This window comes from Symsagittifera roscoffensis, chromosome 4, assembly GCF_963678635.1.
Source record: "Symsagittifera roscoffensis chromosome 4, txSymRosc1.1, whole genome shotgun sequence".
Lineage (NCBI taxonomy): Eukaryota > Metazoa > Xenacoelomorpha > Acoela > Convolutidae > Symsagittifera > Symsagittifera roscoffensis.
The window spans coordinates 9,317,444-9,338,056 of NC_087065.1; the positions used below are offsets into that span (position 1 = coordinate 9,317,444).

Consider the following 20,613-nt stretch of genomic DNA (forward strand, 5'->3'; position numbering starts at 1 on the left):
TTCAGATTGATGGTTTTAGATATCGGAAATATTAAATAGTAAAATTATTACGGTATACTAATTTATTTGTTTTTCAGTTATTCGAATGATTTATTTCCAGCTGTGCCTCTTAAACGTCTCTCCGTGAGATGTGCATTGGCACTGCATATTCAATAAACGACAGGACAGTAACTCAGCTGGAGCGAAAAAGCAGAGTAGTGCCTCTGAACAACAAAGCCAACGGCCCCATCCCTCGCAATAAATACCGCCATTCGTCTGTCTTTCTATCCGTTCTGAGTTTATTTTGATCAAAACGATAACTCGGTCTGCATTTTAGTTGATAGCTTTACCATTTAGGCTTCATTTTGTTTTGATTGCTGCATTTATTGGCTGTTATTTTGCATCATATTATGTAATGTGTAAGTGGAAATTATGGCGCTGATGACAAACAACATAATTCTGCCCTCCGCTCCTTCTCCGGGCGCCCGGATGGTAGGTTGCGGTTGGGCCCCCTCCGAACCCAATTACTACTCCTTGGACCCCCTGAGTGTCATATGTCTCTTAGACAACGGACTCGTCGTGGAAGCAGACATAGGCAAACACACTACCTTCAATCAGTTGTACGAAATAACGATGGCATTAGCCAAGCAGTCCCCCCTCTATTCGGCCGCCCATTTTGAGGGGGTGGAGTTCACGATGTTATATTACACGCAGTCTGGCGAGGAGAAGCATGGATTGACGCATGAGACTGTGTTGTCGACACTCGAGGGCGAGAACTTCGGCGGACCCTTGCTAGGAGTGGTCAAGTTTGAAAAGAAATCCTCAAGGTCAGCAGAGCTTCTATTTTAGACATTAATAACAATTTTTAATTGAAGGAAAAAGGACAATGTTTTGTAGCTCAATTTTTTAAAAAGAATTTTAGTTTTGAAGTAGAAAATTGGGATGCAATAATTCTTATGCTTCTAGATTGTTGTAATCGCGTATCGCAGTTGTGCATCATTCGTTAAAGCGATTTTAATCATGAAGCAGTAAAGAAAAGGATCATCTACAGGCAAAAGTTTTTTGTAAAGCAAATTTTTTCTCAAGCATTTTGATGAGTCAACGTCTTGATGATTTTTTTTGCTTGTTTTTTTTTTCTGGAAAAAGTCATAAATTTTGTGCACTCTAAATTTTGATTACTCGCGGTTTGAGTTTCAATTTCTATTTAAGTTCTGTTCATTTCCTTTGTTGAAAGGAAGGCAAGCTCCACCATCGAACAGCAAATGCGTGAAGTTTACGAAAAACGTGATCGAATTCTAGTTTCGAAAGTGGGTTTATTTTTTAGATTTCGCAGCGGAATAAGAAAATTATCTTTTGATCCAGTTGGGTCAAATTTATAGTTGACCATATATTTTTTTGAAATTCGTAAAATGGAATTTCAAAAATACGTCAGTGTTTTTTCTGTTTTCTTGAGTTCTTTGACTCTTTTCCAATTGTCTGTTGGCTATGTTTCAAGTCATCATAAACAAGTTTGTTTCAAGTGATTGCGCGCTTTTCCTCTATGAAAGAAGTTAAAGATAAGCTTAAAGATAAGGTTCAAAAAAGTAACAAGGTTTTTGGTATCAGAATGATAAAAAATGACGAATAATAATTTTAGTTTGTTTCAGTTTCGACGAGCATTCACGCATGGCGTCTATACTGCATTGTGACGTCGAAGATATCCAAGCTCTGCTGCAGCTGGAGGATAAGAGCGACCGGAAGGAGATAGAGGTGGAGGTGTTCCAGTTCAGACGTCACGCCAGCGTCGTATCTCTGGCAGCTGTGCTAGACAGAATACACTCAGTGAAGAGAGAGAAGACCGTACCACACAAATACTTGGCGTTCTTGACAACTGTGTGTCCTCTCACACTTCCAACAATACCAATCAGAATGGTAATGAAATTATTTTAATGCATTTAAATTTATCCAGGTTTTATTCAGTTAATGTCAAGAAAGTATTTTTTCCCGAATTTTTGGTTGTAAATTGTACCCGTTCGAGTGGTTGAGCTTGTTAAGCGTAATCAACGTAATGAAGACTCTTATATAGGTCTTGCTGATTTTTTTTTCAGGAAAAAGTCTTAAAATATTGATTCACTTAGGTGTATATGCACTTTTTGCGTTCAATTGAAATTCATCAATTGAAAGTGACGTAAATAGCACTCTCCAAATACGAACATGCAAATGGCGCGGAATTTTGTGAACGAATTTTGTGAACGAAGTAGGATTTAATTTTCAGATTTCCAGCGGAATAAAAACTTTGCCTGTTGATCCAGTTTTCTCAAGTTGGGTTAATGTTATCAAAAAAGCGTCAATCAAATCGTTCTAGAAATTCAAAGAGCTAAAAGGGTATCTATTTTTGTCTTTAAAATTCGAAAGTTGAGTTTTTTTCAACTAAGTCAGTGTTTTTTTTTACGTTTACTTGCGTGCATTACTCTTTTCCAATCTTCGATTGGCTATGTTGTTACTTTAGTAAGTGTTACTGAACGAAGTAATTCATGGTTTTTTCTAATGTCTTGATATTTTTTCGTGTTTTTTTTTCAGGTAAAAGTCGTTAATTTGTGCGCGCTCAAATTTGATTTTTCACAGTTCGATTTCCGATTTCTTTTAAGTTCAATTTAAATGAATTTGCTTTAGTGGAGGCAAATTAAGCTCTCTAATTAAGAAAGTGGACATGTCGCAAAAATGTGAACTACTATTAAAAATGACCTAAAACATACTTCTCTCTGCTTTGTTTAGTTTTCTGAAACAAATATTGATCATGAAATGTAGTGAAATCCAAAGTTTCCGTTTTTCTGTTGGCTCTGTTAATTGATCCAGTTTTCTCAAATTGGTTAAATTTTATCAAAAAAATTGTCAATCTTAAAATGTTTATGAAATTCAGAGGTTAATGGTGACATATACTGTTTGATATTTGAAAATTGAAAAATGCATAAAAATAATGTTTGTGTGGATTTTGTTTTTCATTTACAGTGTTCAAACTCTTTTGGCGATGTTCTAGTTTACTTTTTTAACCTATAAAATTATTGCTAAACAGTTAAGTGATCAATTTTAGTATATGCCTGATGCTCTAGCTTTTAAGAGGCATTAACGTAGTTCATAAATGAAATTTCGCCTTTTGACTTTCGATTTCACTTTTGATGTTTACTTCATTTCATTTGTTGAAAGGAAGGCAAACACCACTATCCAACAGCAATAGTGTAAAACTCACAAAAAAAGTAACGATTTCTAGTTTGGAACGTGGATTTTAATGTTCAGTTTTCCCAGCGGCATAAAACATTAGCTATTGATCCAGTTTTAACTTAATTAGATCAAAAGTTATAATCATAAATTGTTCTGGAAAATAAAAGAGCTTTCAGGCCATATTTTTTTCGAGGAAAATTGAATGAAAATTGAGTTTTTCATAAACCACATTTTTTTCTATTTCCCTGCGTTAATGACTCTTTCTTATCTCTCTGTTGGCTATGTTTTTGTCAGTTCAATTGAAATTGTATTATCCGCTTCATTGATAGCAGGTACTATAAGACAAACAGGTGATATGGTGCAGTTGTGGAAGATATTAAACACTACGGAGATATTAAACAATATTAACTACGGAGGTTGGGGTTCGAGTTACGTAGCAAGCAATTTCTTCTACATTGTTCAGATTTTGTTCTACATTTTTCTGTTTCCTTGATTTTCAAAGCTCACTTTGACCATTTTTAACTTTATTTTGTTTAGGTCGTCTGCTTTTGTTCGTAGGAAAATTTTTTAAAACTGGAGCACATTCAATTTTGATTTTTCGCTGCCGATTTCTATTCAAGTTCAATTGATTGTTTTTTGCTAAAAGGAAGGTGAAAAACCCTCTAGAATTCCAAGAAAGGAATCGGCAAAAAAAGACGTGGTTGACTGCAAGTTTCGAAAGGGGATTTTTTTTTGAAATATCTCAGCGGTATAAAAAGTTATTTATTGATCCAGTTTTTCCTAATTGGGTTAATTTTTACTCTTGCGATAAGCAAGGGTGTCGATACCGGGTACTAAATTTTTTTTTTGTAAATAACTTAAAATGGTAGATTTTGAAGGTAGTTTATAAAGGTATATTTATAAATGGGCTTCTTTCATGTTCAGCCATTGTAGGTGGCACATGCAAGATCTTGCTTTATAATTTTTTACAGTAAATGACTCGGTTGATTTCCAGCTCATTAAGTTTGACGTAGTTCAGGCTCTTAAATAGTTCGTGATATAGTTCGTTTTTCCAGAAAAGTCTAAAGTTTGTTCAGGATCCAATTTACTTTTTCGCGGTCTGATTTTTGAATTGTTTTGAAGTTTAGTTCATTTCCTTTAATAAAAGGAAGGCGAAACCCACTATGGAACGGCAAATTTTCAAAGGTCACGAAAAACGTGATCGACATCTATCTTCGAAAGTGGAATTTAATTAACAGATTTCTCAGCAAAATATGAACATTACCTATTGATCCAGTTTTCAAAGAGCGTCAAGGGAATCTATTCAAAGAGCGTCAGGGGATTTTTTTTCTTTGAAATTCGAAGTTTGAAGCTTTTCAAAAAACAACTTTTTTTTCCAACTGTCCGTTGGATATGTTTAAACGCTATCAGTGAATGCATATCGTTTTTTTTTACCGACAGGACCAGGAGCTTGAGCAGCTTCTGAGATCGAATGTGCGACACATCGAGCTGATACACCTGGAAAGCAACGGCGAAACAAGCAGCAACAGTTGTGTCGCCTCGCCCCTCGTCATCCCAGATATGGACTACCTGTCGGCCACTGTCTCCGACTTGTTATCCAAAGCCACCCCTCTTGTAGACCCGTCCGCCTCTTCAGATGCGTCTTCAGTGGGTCTCCAAAACAGCAGTAGTCTAAATGGGTTCTCAACTAGTAGCAGTGGAAGTAGCTCCATGTATAACAGATATAATAGGAACGACAACCTCCTCAAGTCATCAAGATTCGTCATCAAAGTGTTCGGCTGCGAGATATACCTCACAGAAGATGTGCTATTTATTGAGGCGAGGACACTCTTATAATAACATGAATATAGGCAATAATAGGAATATGGATACATGTTTTAAGTTCATGTTTTGCAAAGGGGGAAAATTCAGTTAAATTATGAAAAATGAAAAAAATATTTAATCGCAACTAATACGAATTAGTCTGAAGTGTATGATAAGATGTTTATATCATAAGAAAATAAATTTATTTATTCAAGTTAGTTATACTTGAATGAATCAGACTTCTTTAGAACTTCATTCACTGATGTTCATTAAATGTATTCGGTTTTTTTAAATGTTGAACGAGCAAAACAAAAACAATCTGATAAATGTTCGAATCTTGTATGCTAACAGTGGTTTTCCTAATAACAGGGATATGAGTTTCGATTGTTTCTCCAGGTGCCAGAGATAGTATCACAGTTGACGCAGCAGCTGTACGACAGAGGAGCGAGTGTGGTGTTGCGTCTCATCCTGTGCGAGAAAGCAGACGTCGTTAACAAGTACAACTTCGATAAGTTCCAGCACTGCACGGACATGGCCAATGACCTGGCCCACAAAAAACAGGACTTGGAGAAGGCCGGTTAGTTATAATATACAACAGATAAGTAATATGACCAATGACCTGGCCCACACAAAACAGGACTTGGAGAAGGCCGGTTAGTTATAATATACAACAGATAAGTAATATGACCAATGACCTGGCCCACACAAAACAGGACTTGGAGAAGGCCGGTTAGTTATAATATACAACAGATAAGTAATATGACCAATGACCTGGCCCACACAAAACAGGACTTGGAGAAGGCCGGTTAGTTATAATGTACAACAGATAAGTAATATGACCAATGACCTGGCCCACACAAAACAGGACTTGGAGAAGGCCGGTTAGTTATAATATACAACAGATAAGTAATATGACCAATGACCTGGCCCACACAAAACAGGGCTTGGAGAAGGCCGGTTAGTTATAATATACAACAGATAAGTAATATGACCAATGACCTGGCCCACACAAAACAGGACTTGGAGAAGGCCGGTTAGTTATAATATACAACAGATAAGTAATATGACCAATGACCTGGCCCACACAAAACAGGGCTTGGAGAAGGCCGGTTAGTTATAATATACAACAGATAAGTAATATGACCAATGACCTGGCCCACACAAAACAGGACTTGGAGAAGGCCGGTTAGTTATAATGTACAACAGATAAGTAATATGACCAATGACCTGGCCCACACAAAACAGGACTTGGAGAAGGCCGGTTAGTTATAATATACAACAGATAAGTAATATGACCAATGACCTGGCCCACACAAAACAGGACTTGGAGAAGGCCGGTTAGTTATAATGTACAACAGATAAGTAATATGGCCAATGACCTGGCCCACACAAAACAGGACTTGGAGAAGGCCGGTTAGTTATAATATACAACAGATAAGTAATATGACCAATGACCTGGCCCACACAAAACAGGACTTGGAGAAGGCCGGTTAGTTATAATATACAACATAAGTAATATGACCAATGACCTGGCCCACACAAAACAGGGCTTGGAGAAGGCCGGTTAGTTATAATATACAACAGATAAGTAATATGACCAATGACCTGGCCCACACAAAACAGGACTTGGAGAAGGCCGGTTAGTTATAATGTACAACAAATAAGTAATATGACCAATGACCTGGCCCACACAAAACAGGACTTGGAGAAGGCCGGTTAGTTATAATATACAACAGATAAGTAATATGACCAATGACCTGGCCCACACAAAACAGGACTTGGAGAAGGCCGGTTAGTTATAATGTACAACAGATAAGTAATATGGCCAATGACCTGGCCCACACAAAACAGGACTTGGAGAAGGCCGGTTAGTTATAATGTACAACAGATAAGTAATATGACCAATGACCTGGCCCACACAAAACAGGACTTGGAGAAGGCCGGTTAGTTATAATATACAACAGATAAGTAATATGACCAATGACCTGGCCCACACAAAACAGGACTTGGAGAAGGCCGGTTAGTTATAATGTACAACAGATAAGTAATATGACCAATGACCTGGCCCACACAAAACAGGACTTGGAGAAGGCCGGTTAGTTATAATATACAACAGATAAGTAATATGACCAATGACCTGGCCCACACAAAACAGGGCTTGGAGAAGGCCGGTTAGTTATAATATACAACAGATAAGTAATATGACCAATGACCTGGCCGACACAAAACAGGACTTGGAGAAGGCCGGTTAGTTATAATGTACAACAGATAAGTAATATGACCAATGACCTGGCCCACACAAAACAGGACTTGGAGAAAGCCGGTTAGTTATAATATACAACAGATAAGTAATATGACCAATGACCTGGCCCACACAAAATAGGACTTGGAGAAGGCCGGTTAGTTATAATGTACAACAGATAAGTAATATGGCCAATGACCTGGCCCACACAAAACAGGACTTGGAGAAGGCCGGTTAGTTATAATATACAACAGATAAGTAATATGACCAATGACCTGGCCCACACAAAACAGGACTTGGAGAAGGCCGGTTAGTTATAATATACAACAGATAAGTAATATGACCAATGACCTGGCCCACACAAAACAGGACTTGGAGAAGGCCGGTTAGTTATAATATACAACAGATAAGTAATATGACCAATGACCTGGCCCACACAAAACAGGACTTGGAGAAGGCCGGTTAGTTATAATATACAACAGATAAGTAATATGACCAATGACCTGGCCCACACAAAACAGGGCTTGGAGAAGGCCGGTTAGTTATAATATACAACAGATAAGTAATATGACCAATGACCTGGCCCACACAAAACAGGACTTGGAGAAGGCCGGTTAGTTATAATATACAACAGATAAGTAATATGACCAATGACCTGGCCCACACAAAACAGGACTTGGAGAAGGCCGGATAGTTATAATATACAACAGATAAGTAATATGACCAATGACCTGGCCCACACAAAACAGGACTTGGAGAAGGCCGGTTAGTTATAATATACAACAGATAAGTAATATGACCAATGACCTGGCCCACACAAAACAGGGCTTGGAGAAGGCCGGTTAGTTATAATATACAACAGATAAGTAATATGACCAATGACCTGGCCCACACAAAACAGGACTTGGAGAAGGCCGGTTAGTTATAATATACAACAGATAAGTAATATGACCAATGACCTGGCCCACACAAAACAGGGCTTGGAGAAGGCCGGTTAGTTATAATATACAACAGATAAGTAATATGACCAATGACCTGGCCCACACAAAACAGGACTTGGAGAAGGCCGGTTAGTTATAATATACAACAGATAAGTAATATGACCAATGACCTGGCCCACACAAAACAGGACTTGGAGAAGGCCGGTTAGTTATAATATACAACAGATAAGTAATATGACCAATGACCTGGCCCCACACAAAACAGGACTTGGAGAAGGCCGGTTAGTTATAATATACAACAGATAAGTAATATGACCAATGACCTGGCCCACACAAAACAGGACTTGGAGAAGGCCGGTTAGTTATAATATACAACAGATAAGTAATATGACCAATGACCTGGCCCACACAAAACAGGACTTGGAGAAGGCCGGTTAGTTATAATATACAACAGATGAGTAATATGACCAATGACCTGGCCCACACAAAACAGGGCTTGGAGAAGGCCGGTTAGTTATAATATACAACAGATAAGTAATATGACCAATGACCTGGCCCACACAAAACAGGACTTGGAGAAGGCCGGTTACTTATAATATACAACAGATAAGTAATATGACCAATGACCTGGCCCACACAAAACAGGACTTGGAGAAGGCCGGTTAGTTATAATATACAACAGATAAGTAATATGACCAATGACCTGGCCCACACAAAACAGGACTTGGAGAAGGCCGGTTAGTTATAATGTACAACAGATAAGTAATATGACCAATGACCTGGCCCACACAAAACAGGACTTGGAGAAGGCCGGTTAGTTATAATATACAACAGATAAGTAATATGACCAATGACCTGGCCCACACAAAACAGGACTTGGAGAAGGCCGGTTAGTTATAATGTACAACAGATAAGTAATATGACCAATGACCTGGCCCACACAAAACAGGACTTGGAGAAGGCCGGTTAGTTATAATATACAACAGATAAGTAATATGACCAATGACCTGGCCCACACAAAACAGGGCTTGGAGAAGGCCGGTTAGTTATAATATACAACAGATAAGTAATATGACCAATGACCTGGCCCACACAAAACAGGACTTGGAGAAGGCCGGTTAGTTATAATATACAACAGATAAGTAATATGACCAATGACCTGGCCCACACAAACAGGGCTTGGAGAAGGCCGGTTAGTTATAATATACAACAGATAATTAATATGACCAATGACCTGGCCCACACAAAACAGGACTTGGAGAAGGCCGGTTAGTTATAATATACAACAGATAAGTAATATGACCAATGACCTGGCCCACACAAAACAGGACTTGGAGAAGGCCGGTTAGTTATAATATACAACAGATAAGTAATATGACCAATGACCTGGCCCACACAAAACAGGACTTGGAGAAGGCCGGTTAGTTATAGTATACAACAGATAAGTAATATGACCAATGACCTGGCCCACACAAAACAGGACTTGGAGAAGGCCGGTTAGTTATAATATACAACAGATAAGTAATATGACCAATGACCTGGCCCACACAAAACAGGACTTGGAGAAGGCCGGTTAGTTATAATATACAACAGATAAGTAATATGACCAATGACCTGGCCCACACAAAACAGGGCTTGGAGAAGGCCGGTTAGTTATAATATACAACAGATAAGTAATATGACCAATGACCTGGCCTACACAAAACAGGACTTGGAGAAGGCCGGTTAGTTATAATATACAACAGATAAGTAATATGACCAATGACCTGGCCCACACAAAACAGGGCTTGGAGAAGGCCGGTTAGTTATAATATACAACAGATAAGTAATATGACCAATGACCTGGCCCACACAAAACAGGACTTGGAGAAGGCCGGTTAGTTATAATATACAACAGATAAGTAATATGACCAATGACCTGGCCCACACAAACAGGGCTTGGAGAAGGCCGGTTAGTTATAATATACAACAGATAATTAATATGACAAATGACCTGGCCCACACAAAACAGGACTTGGAGAAGGCCGGTTAGTTATAATATACAACAGATAAGTAATATGACCAATGACCTGGCCCACACAAAACAGGACTTGGAGAAGGCCGGTTAGTTATAATATACAACAGATAAGTAATATGACCAATGACCTGGCCCACACAAAACAGGACTTGGAGAAGGCCGGTTAGTTATAGTATACAACAGATAAGTAATATGACCAATGACCTGGTCCACACAAAACAGGACTTGGAGAAGGCCGGTTAGTTATAATATACAACAGATAAGTAATATGACCAATGACCTGGCCCACACAAAACAGGACTTGGAGAAGGCCGGTTAGTTATAATATACAACAGATAAGTAATATGACCAATGACCTGGCCCACACAAAACAGGGCTTGGAGAAGGCCGGTTAGTTATAATATACAACAGATAAGTAATATGACCAATGACCTGGCCCACACAAAACAGGACTTGGAGAAGGCCGGTTAGTTATAATATACAACAGATAAGTAATATGACCAATGACCTGGCCCACACAGAACAGGACTTCGAGAAAGCCGGTTAGTTATAATATACAACAGATAAGTAATATGACCAATGACCTGGCCCACACAAAACAGGACTTGGAGAAGGCCGGTTAGTTATAATATACAACAGATAAGTAATATGACCAATGACCTGGCCCACACAAAACAGGACTTGGAGAAGGCCGGTTAGTTATAATATACAACAGATAAGTAATATGACCAATGACCTGGCCCACACAAAACAGGGCTTGGAGAAGGCCGGTTAGTTATAATATACAACAGATAAGTAATATGACCAATGACCTGGCCCACACAAAACAGGACTTGGAGAAGGCCGGTTAGTTATAATATACAACAGATAAGTAATATGACCAATGACCTGGCCCACACAAAACAGGACTTGGAGAAGGCCGGTTAGTTATAATGTACAACAGATAAGTAATATGACCAATGACCTGGCCCACACAAAACAGGGCTTGGAGAAGGCCGGTTAGTTATATTATACAACAGATAAGTAATATGACCAATGACCTGGCCCACACAAAACAGGACTTGGAGAAGGCCGGTTAGTTATAATATACAACAGATAAGTAATATGACCAATGACCTGGCCCACACAAAACAGGACTTGGAGAAGGCCGGTTAGTTATAATATACAACAGATAAGTAATATGACCAATGACCTGGCCCACACAAAACAGGACTTGGAGAAGGCCGGTTAGTTATAATATACAACAGATAAGTAATATGACCAATGACCTGGCCCACACAAAACAGGACTTGGAGAAGGCCGGTTAGTTATAATATACAACAGATAAGTAATATGACCAATGACCTGGCCCACACAAAACAGGGCTTGGAGAAGGCCGGTTAGTTATAATATACAACAGATAAGTAATATGACCAATGACCTGGCCCACACAAAACAGGACTTGGAGAATGACCTGGCCCACACAAAACAGGACTTGGAGAAGGCCGGTTAGTTATAATATACAACAGATAAGTAATATGACCAATGACCTGGCCCACACAAAACAGGGCTTGGAGAAGGCCGGTTAGTTATAATATACAACAGATAAGTAATATGACCAATGACCTGGCCCACACAAAACAGGACTTGGAGAAGGCCGGTTAGTTATAATATACAACAGATAAGTAATATGACCAATGACCTGGCCCACACAAAACAGGACTTGGAGAAGGCCGGTTAGTTATAATATACAACAGATAAGTAATATGACCAATGACCTGGCCCACACAAAACAGGACTTGTAGAAGGCCGGTTAGTTATAATATACAACAGATAAGTAATATGACCAATGACCTGGCCCACACAAAACAGGACTTGGAGAAGGCCGGTTAGTTATAATATACAACAGATAAGTAATATGACCAATGACCTGGCCCACACAAAACAGGGCTTGGAGAAGGCCGGTTAGTTATAATATACAACAGATAAGTAATATGACCAATGACCTGGCCCACACAAAACAGGGCTTGGAGAAGGCCGGTTAGTTATAATATACAACAGATAAGTAATATGACCAATGACCTGGCCCACACAAAACAGGACTTGGAGAAGGCCGGTTAGTTATAATATACAACAGATAAGTAATATGACCAATGACCTGGCCCACACAAAACAGGACTTGGAGAAGGCCGGTTAGTTATAATATACAACAGATAAGTAATATGACCAATGACCTGGCCCACACAAAACAGGACTTGGAGAAGGCCGGTTAGTTATAATATACAACAGATAAGTAATATGACCAATGACCTGGCCCACACAAAACAGGACTTGGAGAAGGCCGGTTAGTTATAATATACAACAGATAAGTAATATGACCAATGACCTGGCCCACACAAAACAGGGCTTGGAGAAGGCCGGTTAGTTATAATATACAACAGATAAGTAATATGACCAATGACCTGGCCCACACAAAACAGGACTTGGAGAAGGCCGGTTAGTTATAATATACAACAGATAAGTAATATGACCAATGACCTGGCCCACACAAAACAGGACTTGGAGAAGGCCGGTTAGTTATAATGTACAACAGATAAGTAATATGACCAATGACCTGGCTCACACAAAACAGGGCTTGGAGAAGGCCGGTTAGTTATAATATACAACAGATAAGTAATATGACCAATGATCTGGCCCACACAAAACAGGACTTGGAGAAGGCCGGTTAGTTATAATATACAACAGATAAGTAATATGACCAATGACCTGGCCCACACAAAACAGGACTTGGAGAAGGTCGGTTAGTTATAATATACAACAGATAAGTAATATGACCAATGACCTGGCCCACACAAAACAGGACTTGGAGAAGGCCGGTTAGTTATAATATACAACAGATAAGTAATATGACCAATGACCTGGCCCACACAAAACAGGACTTGGAGAAGGCCGGTTAGTTATAATATACAACAGATAAGTAATATGACCAATGACCTGGCCCACACAAAACAGGACTTGGAGAAGGTCGGTTAGTTATAATATACAACAGATAAGTAATATGACCAATGACCTGGCCCACACAAAACAGGACTTGGAGAAGGCCGGTTAGTTATAATATACAACAGATAAGTAATATGACCAATGACCTGGCCCACACAAAACAGGACTTGGAGAAGGCCGGTTAGTTATAATATACAACAGATAAGTAATATGACCAATGACCTGGCCCACACAAAACAGGACTTGGCTAAGGCCGGTTAGTTATAATATACAACAGATAAGTAATATGACCAATGACCTGGCCCACACAAAACAGGACTTGGAGAAGGTCGGTTAGTTATAATATACAACAGATAAGTAATATGACCAATGACCTGGCCCACACAAAACAGGACTTGGAGAAGGCCGGTTAGTTATAATATACAACAGATAAGTAATATGACCAATGACCTGGCCCACACAAAACAGGACTTGGAGAAGGCCGGTTAGTTATAATATACAACAGATAAGTAATATGACCAATGACCTGGCCCACACAAAACAGGACTTGGCTAAGGCCGGTTAGTTATAATATACAACAGATAAGTAATATGACCAATGACCTGGCCCACACAAAACAGGACTTGGAGAAGGCCGGTTAGTTATAATGTACAACAGATAAGTAATATGACCAATGACCTGGCCCACACAAAACAGGACTTGGAGAAGGCCGGTTAGTTAGAATATACAACAGATAAGTAATATGACCAATGACCTGGCCCACACAAAACAGGACTTGGAGAAGGCCGGTTAGTTATAATATACAACAGATAAGTAATATGACCAATGACCTGGCCCACACAAAACAGGACTTGGAGAAGGCCGGTTAGTTATAATATACAACAGATAAGCAATATGACCAATGACCTGGCCCACACAAAACAGGACTTGGAGAAGGCCGGTTAGTTATAATATACAACAGATAAGTAATATGACCAATGACCTGGCCCACACAAAACAGGACTTGGAGAAGGCCGGTTAGTTATAATATACAACAGATAAGTAATATGACCAATGACCTGGCCCATACAGAACAGGACTTGGAGAAGGCCGGTTAGTTACAATATACAACAGATAAGTAATATGACCAATGACCTGGCCCACACAAAGCAGGACTTGGAGAAGGCCGGTTAGTTATAATATACAACAGATAAGTAATATGACCAATGACCTGGCCCACACAAAACAGGACTTGGAGAAGGCCGGTTAGTTATAATATACAACAGATAAGTAATATGACCAATGACCTGGCCCACACAAAACAGGGCTTGGAGAAGGCCGGTTAGTTATAATATACAACAGATAAGTAATATGACCAATGACCTGGCCCACACAAAACAGGACTTGGAGAAGGCCGGTTAGTTATAATATACAACAGATAAGTAATATGACCAATGACCTGGCCCACACAAAACAGGACTTGGAGAAGGCCGGTTAGTTATAATGTACAACAGATAAGTAATATGACCAATGACCTGGCTCACACAAAACAGGGCTTGGAGAAGGCCGGTTAGTTATAATATACAACAGATAAGTAATATGACCAATGATCTGGCCCACTTAAAACAGGACTTGGAGAAGGCCGGTTAGTTATAATATACAACAGATAAGTAATATGACCAATGACCTGGCCCACACAAAACAGGACTTGGAGAAGGCCGGTTAGTTATAATATACAACAGATAAGTAATATGACCAATGACCTGGCCCACACAAAACAGGACTTGGAGAAGGCCGGTTAGTTATAGTATACAACAGATAAGTAATATGACCAATGACCTGGCCCACACAAAACAGGACTTGGAGAAGGCCGGTTAGTTATAATATACAACAGATAAGTAATATGACCAATGACCTGGCCCACACAAAACAGGACTTGGAGAAGGCCGGTTAGTTATAATATACAACAGATAAGTAATATGACCAATGACCTGGCCCACACAAAACAGGACTTGGAGAAGGCCGGTTAGTTATAATATACAACAGATAAGTAATATGACCAATGACCTGGCCCACACAAAACAGGACTTGGCTAAGGCCGGTTAATTATAATATACAACAGATAAGTAATATGACCAATGACCTGGCCCACACAAAACAGGACTTGGAGAAGGCCGGTTAGTTATAATGTACAACAGATAAGTAATATGACCAATGACCTGGCCCACACAAAACAGGACTTGGAGAAGGCCGGTTAGTTATAATATACAACAGATAAGAAATATGACCAATGACCTGGCCCACACAAAACAGGACTTGGAGAAGGCCGGTTAGTTATAATATACAACAGATAAGTAATATGACCAATGACCTGGCCCACACAAAACAGGACTTGGAGAAGGCCGGTTAGTTATAATATACAACAGATAAGCAATATGACCAATGACCTGGCCCACACAAAACAGGACTTGGAGAAGGCCGGTTAGTTATAATATACAACAGATAAGTAATATGACCAATGACCTGGCCCACACAAAACAGGACTTGGAGAAGGCCGGTTAGTTATAATATACAACAGATAAGTAATATGACCAATGACCTGGCCCACACAAAACAGGACTTGGAGAAGGCCGGTTAGTTATAATATACAACAGATAAGTAATATGACCAATGACCTGGCCCACACAAAACAGGACTTGGAGAAGGCCGGTTAGTTATAATATACAACAGATAAGTAATATGACCAATGATCTGGCCCACTTAAAACAGGACTTGGAGAAGGCCGGTTAGTTATAATATACAACAGATAAGTAATATGACCAATGACCTGGCCCACACAAAACAGGACTTGGAGAAGGCCGGTTAGTTATAATATACAACAGATAAGTAATATGACCAATGACCTGGCCCACACAAAACAGGACTTGGAGAAGGCCGGTTAGTTATAGTATACAACAGATAAGTAATATGACCAATGACCTGGCCCACACAAAACAGGACTTGGAGAAGGCCGGTTAGTTATAATATACAACAGATAAGTAATATGACCAATGACCTGGCCCACACAAAACAGGACTTGGAGAAGGCCGGTTAGTTATAATATACAACAGATAAGTAATATGACCAATGACCTGGCCCACACAAAACAGGACTTGGAGAAGGCCGGTTAGTTATAATATACAACAGATAAGTAATATGACCAATGACCTGGCCCACACAAAACAGGACTTGGCTAAGGCCGGTTAATTATAATATACAACAGATAAGTAATATGACCAATGACCTGGCCCACACAAAACAGGACTTGGAGAAGGCCGGTTAGTTATAATGTACAACAGATAAGTAATATGACCAATGACCTGGCCCACACAAAACAGGACTTGGAGAAGGCCGGTTAGTTATAATATACAACAGATAAGAAATATGACCAATGACCTGGCCCACACAAAACAGGACTTGGAGAAGGCCGGTTAGTTATAATATACAACAGATAAGTAATATGACCAATGACCTGGCCCACACAAAACAGGACTTGGAGAAGGCCGGTTAGTTATAATATACAACAGATAAGCAATATGACCAATGACCTGGCCCACACAAAACAGGACTTGGAGAAGGCCGGTTAGTTATAATATACAACAGATAAGTAATATGACCAATGACCTGGCCCACACAAAACAGGACTTGGAGAAGGCCGGTTAGTTATAATATACAACAGATAAGTAATATGACCAATGACCTGGCCCACACAAAACAGGACTTGGAGAAGGCCGGTTAGTTATAATATACAACAGATAAGTAATATGACCAATGACCTGGCCCACACAAAACAGGACTTGGAGAAGGCCGGTTAGTTATAATATACAACAGATAAGTAATATGACCAATGACCTGGCCCACACAAAACAGGACTTGGAGAAGGCCGGTTAGTTATAATGTACAACAGATAAGTAATATGACCAATGACCTGGCCCACACAAAACAGGACTTGGAGAAGGCCGGTTAGTTATAATATACAACAGATAAGTAATATGACCAATGACCTGGCCCACACAAAACAGGACTTGGAGAAGGCCGGTTAGTTATAATATACAACAGATAAGTAATATGACCAATGACCTGGCCCACACAAAACAGGACTTGGAGAAGGCCGGTTAGTTATAATATACAACAGATAAGTAATATGACCAATGACCTGACCCACACAAAACAGGGCTTGGAGAAGGCCGGTTAGTTATAATATACAACAGATAAGTAATATGACCAATGACCTGGCCTACACAAAACAGGACTTGGAGAAGGCCGGTTAGTTATAATATACAACAGATAAGTAATATGACCAATGACCTGGCCCACACAAAACAGGACTTGGAGAAGGCCGGTTAGTTATAATATACAACAGATAAGTAATATGACCAATGACCTGGCCCACACAAAACAGGAATTGGAGAAGGCCGATTAGTTATAATATACAACAGATAAGTAATATGACCAATGACCTGGCCCACACAAAACAGGACTTGGAGAAGGCCGGTTAGTTATAATGTACAACAGATAAGTAATATGACCAATGACCTGGCCCACACAAAACAGGACTTGGAGAAGGCCGGTTAGTTATAATGTACAACAGATAAGTAATATGACCAATGACCTGGCCCACACAAAACAGGAATTGGAGAAGGCCGGTTAGTTATAATATACAACAGATAAGTAATATGACTAATGACCTGGCCCACACAAAACAGGACTTGGAGAAGGCCGGTTAGTTATAATATACAACAGATAAGTAATATGACCAATGACCTGGCCCACACAAAACAGGACTTGGAGAAGGCCGGTTAGTTATAATGTACAACAGATAAGTAATATGACCAATGACCTGGCCCACACAAAACAGGACTTGGAGAAGGCCGGTTAGTTATAATATACAACAGATAAGTAATATGACCAATGACCTGGCCCACACAAAACAGGACTTGGAGAAGGCCGGTTAGTTATAATATACAACAGATAAGTAATATGACCAATGACCTGGCCCACACAAAACAGGACTTGGAGAAGGCCGGTTAGTTATAATGTACAACAGATAAGTAATATGACCAATGACCTGGCCCACACAAAACAGGACTTGGAGAAGGCCGGTTAGTTATAATATACAACAGATAAGTAATATGACCAATGACCTGGCCCACACAAAACAGGACTTGGAGAAGGCCGGTTAGTTATAATGTACAACAGATAAGTAATATGACCAATGACCTGGCCCACACAAAACAGGACTTGGAGAAGGCCGGTTAGTTATAATTTACAACAGATAAGTAATATGACCAATGACCTGGCCCACACAAAACAGGACTTGGAGAAGGCCGGTTAGTTATAATATACAACAGATAAGTAATATGACCAATGACCTGGCCCACACAAAACAGGACTTGGAGAAGGCCGGTTAGTTATAATATACAACAGATAAGTAATATGACCAATGACCTGGCCCACACAAAACAGGACTTGGAGAATGCCGGTTAGTTATAATGTACAACAGATAAGTAATATGACCAATGAGCTGGCCCACACAAAACAGGACTTGGAGAAGGCCGGTTAGTTATAATGTACAACAGATAAGTAACATGACCAATGACCTGGCCCACACAAAACAGGACTTGGAGAAGGCCGGTTAGTTATAATGTACAACAGATAAGTAATATGGCCAATGACCTGGCCCACACAAAACAGGACTTGGAGAAGGCCGGTTAGTTATAATATACAACAGATAAGTAATATGACCAATGGCCTGGCCCACACAAAACAGGACTTGGAGAAGGCCGGTTAGTTATAATATACAACAGATAAGTAATATGACCAATGACCTGGCCCACACAAAACAGGACTTGGAGAAGGCCGGTTAGTTATAATATACAACAGATAAGTAATATGACCAATGACCTGGCCCACACAAAACAGGACTTGGAGAAGGCCGGTTAGTTATAATATACAACAGATAAGTAATATGACCATTGACCTGGCCCACACAAAACAGGACTTGGAGAAGGCCGGTTAGTTATAATATACAACAGATAAGTAATATGACCAATGACCTGGCCCACACAAAACAGGACTTGGAGAAGGCCGGTTAGTTATAATATACAATAGATAAGTAATATACAACAGATGAGTAATCAGTTGAGTGCAAGTATGACAGTTGCGTCCGAAAAATGTAGATTGGTTTCTGAATTTTTGTGCCGACGGCGAAGTGAAAAGTTCAGTTAAAACAGCTGTTTAGAGTCGATGAACGTAGTTCAAACTCTTACAAATGCCGCGATGATTTTTCAGGAAAAGTCAAAAAATTTGATTAGGCTCATTTCCTTGGTTAAAGCTCATGTAAAAGCTCAAATTCAGCTCATTATTTTTGTTAAAAGGAAGGCACACTCCACTATCGAACAGCAAATCCACTAGCAAACTCCACTTTCGTGTAAAAATCACGAAAATCTTCTAGTTTTGAAAGTCGATTTTAATTTTTAGAATTCCCAGCTAAAAAACTTTTACTTATTGATCCAGTTTTCTCAAATGGGATGAAATTTATCATAAATTGTTCTAGAAAATCAACCAACTCTAAGAACATCTATTTTTTAAATCGAAAATTCGATTTTTCAGTTTTTTTTCTGTTTACTTGCGATCAGTGACTCTTTTCCATCTGTATATTGGCTCTGTTTTAGTTTTTCCCGACGGAGAGTCATGTTTTAACATATATCACAATTAGCTGTCAAAGGTCATTTGTCATAATAAACCCTTGCAATTGTGATTAGAGCGAAGTTTATCGGAATTGTTTTCGAGATATTTTTTTCATAGACCACTTGTACGCCCAATTGTAAAAATTAATCCCTTCTGCCGTCTTTTTTGATAACAAGAATGGGCTTGAAGTTTGTAATTTTTGCTGACAGTCTATGATCGTAGTTCAGACTTTTACATATGTCGTGTTGATTTTTTTTTTTTGGGAAAAGTCTTGAAATTTGTTCAGGCTCAAATTTACTTTTTCGCGATTTGAGTTTTGATTTTTTTTTAAATTCTTTTCGTTTCCTTTGTTAAAAGAAAGGCAAGCTTCAATATTGATTAGCAAAAGTCTAAAGGTCAAGAAAAACGTGATGAACTTCTAGTTTTGTAAATGGATTTCAATTTTCAGTTTTCTCAGCGAAAAAAAAATACTTAATGATCCAGTATGCTGTTGGTTTTTTGACAGGTGTTTAGGAAGTGCTGCTTCGCCTATCACGAAGTGGGTCGGGATTATGGCGTATTGTGTGATTTGGATTGCAAAAATTATAATCAAATAATTGTCCCAGTGTAGATAAAACTGGTATGAGTTTTTGATTTTCAGTCCAATTTTCTGTAACCTTGCGATAATTAATGGTGTTGCAATCGGATACGAGACTTTTTCCCCCGTTAAGAACTTTGTTCGCGTGATAACTGAATATGGTTGTCCT

General features: G+C 39.2%; 1 protein-coding gene across 1 annotated transcript in view; it reads left to right on the forward strand.

The window, feature by feature from the left end:
- The first annotated feature begins 81 nt into the window (after positions 1–81).
- LOC134844037 (phosphatidylinositol 4,5-bisphosphate 3-kinase catalytic subunit delta isoform-like) overlaps positions 82–20,613 on the forward strand; it is a 33,177-nt gene continuing 12,645 nt past the window's right edge. Inside the window, exons 1-4 of the mRNA XM_063860491.1 lie at positions 82–806; positions 1,626–1,890; positions 4,618–4,995; positions 5,377–5,557. Coding sequence (XP_063716561.1) covers positions 412–806; positions 1,626–1,890; positions 4,618–4,995; positions 5,377–5,557 — 1,219 coding nt within the window. The 5' untranslated portion in view covers positions 82–411. The remainder of the gene's footprint in view (positions 807–1,625; positions 1,891–4,617; positions 4,996–5,376; positions 5,558–20,613) is intronic.